This window comes from Bison bison, unplaced genomic scaffold (genome assembly GCF_000754665.1).
Source record: "Bison bison bison isolate TAMUID 2011002044 unplaced genomic scaffold, Bison_UMD1.0 scf7180017864474, whole genome shotgun sequence".
Classification (NCBI taxonomy): Eukaryota; Metazoa; Chordata; class Mammalia; order Artiodactyla; family Bovidae; genus Bison; species Bison bison.
In genome coordinates this window covers 2,019,022-2,028,309 of record NW_011495035.1, presented here as the reverse complement: position 1 = coordinate 2,028,309, position 9,288 = coordinate 2,019,022, and the positions used below count along the sequence as shown (strand labels likewise).

Here is a 9,288-nt window from a genome sequence, read left to right as displayed (position 1 = left end):
GGGGAGGATACATAAGTAGGAAGAAAAGCAGAATTTGTATTCATTTTGTTTTTAAGGTAAAAGTCATTCCAAGTACCTGGAGGTCATAAAATAGGCACATTTTGAGTATTATTAAACAGGAGGGGATGTGCTTACCAAGGAGTAAGGCTTCACTTTACCAGTTAAATGCTCAGGGTGATCATTTGGTTTACTTAGCCATTTTGAACAGGTACAAATATGGGCTCTCAATGGCTTATGTAAACCACATTTGGAAAAAGCAACTGAAAACAGAGTATCACCTTAAAGTCTTAAAAATCAACTATTCCTGTTTTTGTTGCTGTTGTTATTAAGGTTTTCAGTAATTTTATCTTAGATCCAGGTTGTGTTGAGGGCCTAAATATCATGAAAATGTTGATAGTAGAATGAGGCAAACATCTTTTTACATAATTAAGCAGCATTCATAAGAAGACTAAGTAAAATGGATACAGCGGTTTTTAGTTTTCAGATTTTAGGCTTTGATTCAACCCTTTGATTACCAGAGCTCCTGTGTATGGTAAAACTCATTGAAATTTCAGGTTTTTAGCCATTTTCCCGTTGGAAACTCTAGTAAATAGTAAAAGGACCACAGAACAGGCATCCTCAGCGTATGGTCTGAACCATCTGTAAACTGGATATCCAGACCACAGTCAAGAACCCAGGCAGAGTTTTCCTTTGCAATAGTTGTCTGCATCCTTCCCGCCCGCCCCCCTCCCCCCATTGGTACATGATTTGCATGTATAGGTTCATGTTGCAGATTTCATACGTTTAAAGTTGCTTTTCCACCCCTTGCTGTCTCTGACATTCATGTTTATGCATTTCAATATAAGAATGTGTCATCAGTGATGTGAAATCAGTTTTCTTGTGAACAAATGCTCATATTCAGACCCATATAAATTAGACTGTTTTGAAATACCTCGTGGGCCCTGTCTCAGATGTCTACCCATTGAGGTGGTCTTGAATGGCAGCCTCGACTTAATTTCGTAAATTTCGTTATTTATGCATAAGTGGTTATCTCCAGCAGCCCCACACAACTTCTCCCTGGAAGCCTTTATTTGCTGCTGACCCTGTGCTCAGTGATACGTAACAACAGTTTGCAGTGGTGGGGATGGAAGAGGGCAGCCCCTCTGCAGGAATGTAAACTAGACCTAGGAGATGCGTGAACATCCTGGTAACTTAAATTTTCCTTTTTTGTTTCTCCATTTCACTTAATGATTTTCTATGTATTGTTGCAGACATCTCAACAGTGAGCATGCGCTGGACGATAGAAGTACAGCCCAATGTAGAGTACAAATGCAGGTTGTACAGCAGTTAGAGCTACAGGTAAAAACCACATTTATTTTTGATATTACCTCAGTATTCCTCCACTTCCAAATTTCTGTAGTGCTCTGTAATGAGTTCCTGTGTACTCATTATTGAATGGAAGGTTCAAAATCTGATGTTGTCCTTTCTTTTCTTTGATCTTCTTTTATGTTATTGTATTTTATTTATTTTCCTCTTTGGGAAGGTTCAGCTTCAGTTCATTCTTGGACACTGCTGCTCAGACATCTCACAGTTCTGTGCATCTCTGTGTATGCCGCCAAGCCTCAGCCACTGCTTTTTAGCTTTTCCATCTCTCTCTCACTTGACCTCCCTTCTCTCTTTTCCTTTTTAAGTTTACTGGTTATCTGTTGTTGGTCTGAGCCCCCACTGTTGCTAATACTATTAACCCGAAGTTAGGAAGACAAGCTGGGGAGAGATGTGGGGAGTGAATGAATGGAGAGCGAGCGAGAGAGAACATGAGTGTGGGCAACACGGGGCAAGCCAGTACACATGCAAGCCTGTTTGCCAAAGTTAAAATGAAAAGTATATGTGGATTTATGCATCATCTTTCATTGTCCCCCTTGTCTCTCCATCACTGAGAACAACTGAGAGTTCATTATACATTTTAAATACGTACACACATCCACACATACATACAAATGTATATTTAGGTACATACAATATATATCATGTGCATACCATTTATATAGAGAGAGGGAGAGAATCATGTGTTTGGGAATCCACTGGGCCATGTAGAACATATTTTATGATTACAGAAAATTAACTTGTGCAGATTTTCCTGTGGATCACATTTGGTTGGGGTGCATTTTAAACGTGAGTTCTACTTCCTGATGTAACTTGTTGATGAAGCACCATGTTTTAGCAGTCGTTCCCTCCTTGGTATAATTAATAGAAAATTAGTTTCTAAAAGTAAAAATTGGGTCAGAAATGGATATTATTAAAATGTACAATTGCACAAGGCTGACCCTACAAACCCCATTTATGCAGCCGAGTTCCAAAATGCTTTTGAGTGCTTGATGACTCACTGTGGCTTCTTCCTCTGGATGGTTTAGTGTAGGCAAGAGGTTAGCCGACTCGGGGAAATTAAAACAATGTTGTACATTATATTGTTACCAGCCATTGAAAAGCCTATTTTGTATGCAAGACAGCAATGCCGAGATATATGTGAAGAGCCCTGGGCTAAGTACAGTAGATAATTACATCTGGAATTTTACTGAGTTAAGTCATTTATAGCTTCAAATAGTTGCAGAGAAAAATCAGCCAAAACACACTTAAAACTTTTTGTTGTGACTTTCCAGGATAGAAAGAATTTTTTTTTAATTAGTTATGATGGATCACTTATTATTAATTTTTTTTTTAGTTAGTATGTGTTGAAAGTTATTTTAAGTATTTTTGCATTCAGACTATAGATATGAACTTACTAGGACAGTGGGGTATTTATCCAGGCAAAGGGCACATTGTAAACCTCCCCTCCCCCCCCCCCAAATTCTTAGATAAGTCTTTGGAAACATATTTAAATTCAACATGCTTACTGAGAAGGAAAGAAGGAGTGTATTTATCTCACTCCCAGAGCTCACTTGTGATTAAAGCATGGGAAGCCCCTGAAGGGCTGGATTGAATAGGACCAGCACTATGGCTGTTGCTTCCTGAACTTACATGTTCAGTGGTGGTGGTGTTTTTATAAAGTGGTCCAGATTCTTGCATTTATGTATTTAATTGATGAAATTCTTAATGATCAGCCAGAATAAATTATTGAACAGAGCTGTCATGGTTCGCCTAAGTTGGCATTCCAGACTGCAGATTTTGAGTGCAAGGCCACGATTAACTAACCTTTTACCCATTATCCCTCATTATCCAAAAGCAGCAGTTGGGAGAAGGAAAGGAGTTAGATGATCAGTAAGTCAGATGGTTATCTCCTGGTAGCATTAATGTTTTGTTTTGGTGAATGTGGCCTGGCAATGGTACAGACCTATATGATGGTTCTTAGATTCTTTGCGGATTTCGTTTATTCATAGATGTCCCTTCATCCTCCAGTCCCACCTCAAACCCAAGGCAGGTTTTTCAGCTTTTAATAAGAATCAGAGATGCTCATCTTTCTGCAAGTTACTGTTGGTAGTTACCTGTGATATTCCTTATGATATTTTTTGAACACCTTTGCTTTAATGGAAGTTGGCAGGGCTGGTTCTGAAGAGTTCCATTTCTTCCAAGCTTGTGAGGATTGCTAGAAGGATGACAGAGAACTGCAGCCCCTGGGCCACATCTGATGAGCTAAGACAGGTTTTTGCATTTTGAATAGTTGGGGCGAGGGAGGTAAGATTCACAAGAAGAATGAACTACATGAAATTCAGATCTCAGCGTCCGTGTGTAAGGTTGTATTGGAACATGGCCATGCCCTTTGATTATGCATTATGTGTGGCTGCTTTTGCTGTACAACAGAAAAGTTGAGTAATCGCAACAGAATCCCTATGGCCTAAAAGCTGAAAATCCCTAAACCTGAAAATGTTTACTCTCTGGCTGGTCCTTGCAGAAAAAGTTTCCTAAGTAATCCTTAGTCTAGAGAATCAAAAAAACAACTGGCATCACATTCTTAGCAACTTGTCCTCATAGGTTCCTGGCTTCCTAAGGGCCAGCTCACCCCTTTTACTTCATTCTTCTTCCCCTTGGTGTGTAAAACCAGTGTCACCATATTGGTCAGGTTCCCCGGAGGGCAGCTTTACATGCCAGTCCTTGCTGCTGTTGGTGGTCCTGGAGAGCTAGCTGAGGGGTATTCATCCATCCATCCATTTATCTACTTATGCATTTAGCAGACATCACCCCAAGCCTATACTGTGGAAGAACCTTGTTGGAGCCACCAAGGAGTGAAAGAATGAGGCAGATAGATGGGGCTGTCCTCCTGGTTCTTAAATTCTAGGGAAAAAAAAAATAGATTGTAAGTAAGTCTCCAGTGGCACTGTTGATTCACTGGGTAGTGCTTGCTCTCAGTAATGCATTTTTGAAAACTCCAGAAACATGCTCAGAAGACTTCAGTGAAAGATTAGGGCCATACCCAAACAGTGATTATTTAATCTAATGAAATACACAAGAAAATGTTAGCAGTTTTTAGTACTGAAGGAACCCACGCCCGACGCCCTTATCAACGATTAGGCGGACAATATTTGGATTGCACAGAGTTTGGTGTAGAAAACAGTTAGACTCACAGCCACTCATTTGAGGTTTCCTGTTTCTCTGATATTTGTATTTCCGTGTTTGTGCTACGCCATTTGCCACTTGATGCACCATGTCTGGATTTGTAAGTGGCTAATGTTGTGCCCGTAGAGTCTGAGGTACTGGGGAAGCGACGTCTGTGCAGCAGCAGGAGTGTGTGAAGAGGTGCTCTGTGTCTCAGCAACCTTTCTGTCTTGTTTCCCATTGACATTGGCCCCTGCTACACACACCCCCTCTGCTCAGCATGATGTATCTGCTCTGTAGAGGGGTGCTCTGCACATACTGACCTAAGAGGGCTATTTCTGTTTCCCTTAAAGCATTTCCTGGTCCAGGAAATACCTGAATTTCCAAGTTATCTCAAAGTCTATTACACAATTACCGCGTATTAACTTGAATTTGAAAACTGTTTGCACCTCTGAGCACAACAGGAAAGAGCAATCCAGACCTGAGCATATTCCCAAAGGGCAATCACTCAGAAGAGGAGGAGACAGCCCGCCCGGATTCTCTCAGCAGAGCAGTACTGAGGCCTCTGGCGTTTACTCTGGGGGCAAGGTCACACGTGTGCCCCCATTGGAAAAACAAACCCAATAAGCTCAAATTGGATCTTAGAGTAGAGATCACCAGAGGTTCATTATGTCTACCCTGGAGAATCACTGTGAAAGGATTGCACTGAAGAATTTGCGAGGGCAGCATCAGTCCCAGATGTGACCAAAACCAGGGAAAGCCCTGGAGTGCTGTCCCGTGTAGCTTGCCAGACCCCAAATCTAAACCCCAGAAACCTCAACTCTGACCCCAAACAGGAGGTCTTGGTGTTTCTTACCTGCAGTCAAACCTCCATAAAAGAATTCGATTCAGTTTTTTAAAAAGATCACCTCGCTTGCCTCAGGGGATAGAGGCGGGGCTGCTTTCCCTTCCTGGTGTTATCTGCATTTGAGCCAAATGGAGAAGCCTTTAAGATTCTCACGGCAGAGTTCAAGCCACCAAGCAGAAATTGGGATGTTGGATTATGGAGTCGAATTTAGACCTATCTGTGCAGCACTGTGGGTGAGAGGCATCTGTCCTGTGTGTGTTTTTATTGGAAGATATCAAAATATATACTGCACGTTCTCTTAGTGGGCTTTTTACGTAGAACTTGTTGACGGTGAAATGATGGTTAATTCAGTTCTTATGTTACACCCTGTTACTGGTTTCACTGAGGGAAGAGGGTGTCAAAAAGACATCTTAGTGGGTATTCAAATTCTTTTTGAATATTTCTGAGTTCATTTCATTATTACAAAGGCAGTTGTAATTTTTTGACATTTATCAATGGACTGGATGGGGATTAACCTCAGCTGTTACCAGGAAGCCGAGAAATTACATGAGGTCCTACCCTGGACACTTGGGCGCCTAGCATGAAGACAGATGGACACCATAGAAGTCATTTGGATCGAGGACAGGGAATGTCCTTTTTGAGGTCAGGGAATGTATTTTAAGATTGCATCTGTTAGATGTTCTCTGTTGACAGATTTTTCTGGACAATAGGCAGTCATGGAAATGAGTTAGGACTGGAGGAGGAAAAATCCCCACAATCCGTATGTGTGGTCTTATGTGGGTCATGAAATGTCCAGCTCCCTGCCCCACAGGGCAAGGACGCCAGAGGTGGGAACATGATGAGTGTCTGGTTGCCCACCCCCAGCGCCACGGCCAGGGCTGTACAGAAGCACCCAAAGGTTCCTTCTGAGAGTTGAGCACCTACTGTCCCCTGGATTTAAATCCGTACTCATCCCATTATCTGGGTTCATTCGCCTGGGAGGGAGACGCTTGTGAGCTTTCTCAATCGTTCAGTTGGCGATAAGATCACACAAAAGATATCTCAGTGGCCGGGTCAGAATTCCATTTTGGGAAAAGGGAATGGCATCTGATTTAACAGACAATGGGAAAAAAAGAAGTCTGCGGATGGACTTAATCTGTCTTAGAAAGCTGAGACGTTCATGGTATCAATACATATTTATTTTTTATATTTATTTAATTTATTTATTTATTCAATTTAATTCTGCTTTGTGACCATGTAACCTTGCTCAGTCATTAGCTCATCCTCTTTGGTGTATAAAGACGGGCTTGGAAAGAAAGAAAAAAGAAGCCTTGAAGGTTTGGCCTGTTCATCGTGTCCAGGGCTCCGCATGTGTCAGGCGCAGGACCCAGGACAAGTTTCCTACAACCCCTCAGCCCCAAGACCCTTTAAAGTGAATATTGAAAGCAAGCAAGGAGCATAGGAGCCACCCAGCTGCTGGGGAAGATCTGCTTGGCCCTGGCAGGGGTGGGGGTGGAGGGATGTGGACCTGTTATCCACGACTCATTTGATTCCATGCAGTCACTGTTTATCAGGCACCTGGTGTATTCCAAGCCCTGGATACAGATAAGTATAGCGGCTTCCTCCTTCCTATAATGCAGAGCGGGTAAGACTGCTAGGTCTGTAACTGCCCTCCAGGCAGAGTTTGAGGTGGGGGAGTCACCGTGGAGGGGTCAGTGAAGAGCCTGGCAAGGACGTTCCAGGTCGCAGGAGCCACTTGAGGGATGTGCCTAGGTTGTGGGGTGAGGGAGACTGAGAGTGGAGGGATGTTGGGTTCTTTGTAAAATTAATCTCTCTGTTAACAGGATGTGATGGTGACCAGTCGCTGCAGTTTGCTTTCCTGGGACTTGGGGGTTCCTGAGACTTGGGGTCTTCTGTTTCAGAACGGGGAGAGTCCTGAGCAAACTGGGATGAGTTGGTTACCCTCATGATCTGTTTGAATCCATTGGCTGTAGAAAATATCTAGTATGCCCATGTTCTGCTTGTTGCATTAAGGAGCTCGAAAACCATTTGAAAGAATGTTTATCAAGCCCCTACTCTATAGCCAAGACACTGTCCTAGTGAATTTACCCTCAGGTTCGTTGAATCCCCACAGCCCCCAATTCAAAACCGTGTTTCTTTCACCCCAAGGGTCATGTTTTAAAGGGAGACTCTAGTCAGTATGTGTCTCACACTTAATGAGCATGTTCAATGTAATATTTCTTCTTGCTGTTTGAGAAGGTGTTTCTAAGTGGATGGTGATCGTCCTCTGAGAGTCAGCATAATGCCCCCCGGCCCCCCAAAGATGAAGAAACTGAGGTGTAGAAGATCTAACTTGTTCAAAGGTGATGGGCATCTGTCTTCCTTTCTTGCTCAGTGCTGTTGGATGGCTTTGTACCCGGGGTCATCAGGGCTCTGTTAGGGAGGAGAACACTTTCCTCTACCCTTTTAAGTTCTTCTGCCTGGTCTAAGAATTCAGTTGATAGGAGAGAAAGAAAGAGGAGAAAATCAAGCAAAAGTTTAGCAAGATGGTATACATGGGAGAGACCCAGGAAAACTGAGTCACCTATCAGAATGGTCCAAACCCTCGCGGTGAATACCATCTTCAGCTAAAGACAAAAGAGGGTGTTGGGAATAGGGCTTTGGAAATTCAAAGGGGAGAAGGGCAGTTCACAGGGGAATGGAAAAGTCAGTAAATAAATGTTGTGTGACCACAGAGAGACAGTGGGGCGCAGAGTGGACTCTGACCTCAGGGCCCTGCAGAGTTGCCCACCCCCCACCTCCTGGCCTGTACTCTGTGCAGATCCGCTAGTGCTAGCTCTGTTCTGACAGGCCCTTGCAATTCTTTTAGGCAAAGGAAGGTCAGAGTTTCCGAGTCTTTGGGGCCATGATTCTTTTAAGCTCAAAATAATAATCTGCATGCCAGAGAGACATTTTGAAGTAGTAGGTTTTAACTTCGCTCCACCCCGCCAGGTTCTCTGCATACACCCAGGCCTTGCAGATCAAGGGTTTGGAAACACGGCCAGTGGGGCCGCGCTCTCTTCTGCCTCAACGAGCTTTCTCCCCGAGAAGTTCGTGGTAGGCGGAGCCTGGGCTGGAGCTCGGTGATGCTGGGCCCACGTGGAAGGTGTCCAAATCCATCCACCCCAGGAACTGTGCGCTCCAAGAAAATGGAAGGGAGTGCACAGGCTGCAACAGCGGAGGGAGACAATCGGCCTCACACAGACGCGCCACCGTGGGGACTCATGTGATCCCTCCGCCATCAGCAGGGCTGTTTGTGATCACACCAACTTCCGGGACGTTGGCCCGTATGTTACCTGTCTCTGATGCCCTTTGGGCCTTTCTAACCCCCTTTGAAGCGGTACTCAGGACAGCGCCTCACAACTGGGACTCCCCAGCATCCTGACTCTCTGAACAAGCTCGAAGGGTGGTGGGAACAGAGAGATGCTAACAGCATCAGAGCTTCGTGGCACCACTGCTCCGACAGGGGCCGAGGAAAAGGAGGGAGGGTCTCTGCGTGTCTCCCTTCCTCGTCTCCCCTTGGAAAACCAAGACGATTCTTTTTCATAATTTAAAATCCTGCTTTACTCGGGGAGCATTAGAATTCCTAGACTATGACAGAGTATCCGAGTGCGTCTGCTTGAAATGTCAAGAGAGTCTTTAATAATAACACGTGAGGAATGTTAAGATGGTGACAGAATACAATAAAAGTTGGGAAATTCTTCAATTGGGGTGAAATGAGCCGTAGGTTGCCTACCCGCTGAGAGCCCGAGTTGGCCTTCAAGGCCGAGTTGTGAAGGTCTGTGAATGACCACCGCTCGATAGAGTGGCTGGAAGATAGCTATTTGGTAAATACTCAGTTTGGTAGAAAAATTTAATTTCTCCTCCTTCCCGTTACTGCCCCTCCCCCTTCCCTTCTCTCCACTGGTAACCACTAG

General features: G+C 44.0%; 1 protein-coding gene across 3 annotated transcripts in view; it reads left to right on the top strand.

Moving 5' to 3' along the window:
• FOXP1 (forkhead box P1) overlaps nucleotides 1-9,288 on the top strand; it is a 738,073-nt gene that overhangs the window by 692,461 nt on the left and 36,324 nt on the right. For all 3 annotated transcript variants that reach the window (XM_010861997.1, XM_010861996.1, XM_010861998.1), the window contains one exon: nucleotides 1,251-1,338. In XM_010861997.1, coding sequence (XP_010860299.1) covers nucleotides 1,251-1,338 — 88 coding nt within the window. The remainder of the gene's footprint in view (nucleotides 1-1,250; nucleotides 1,339-9,288) is intronic.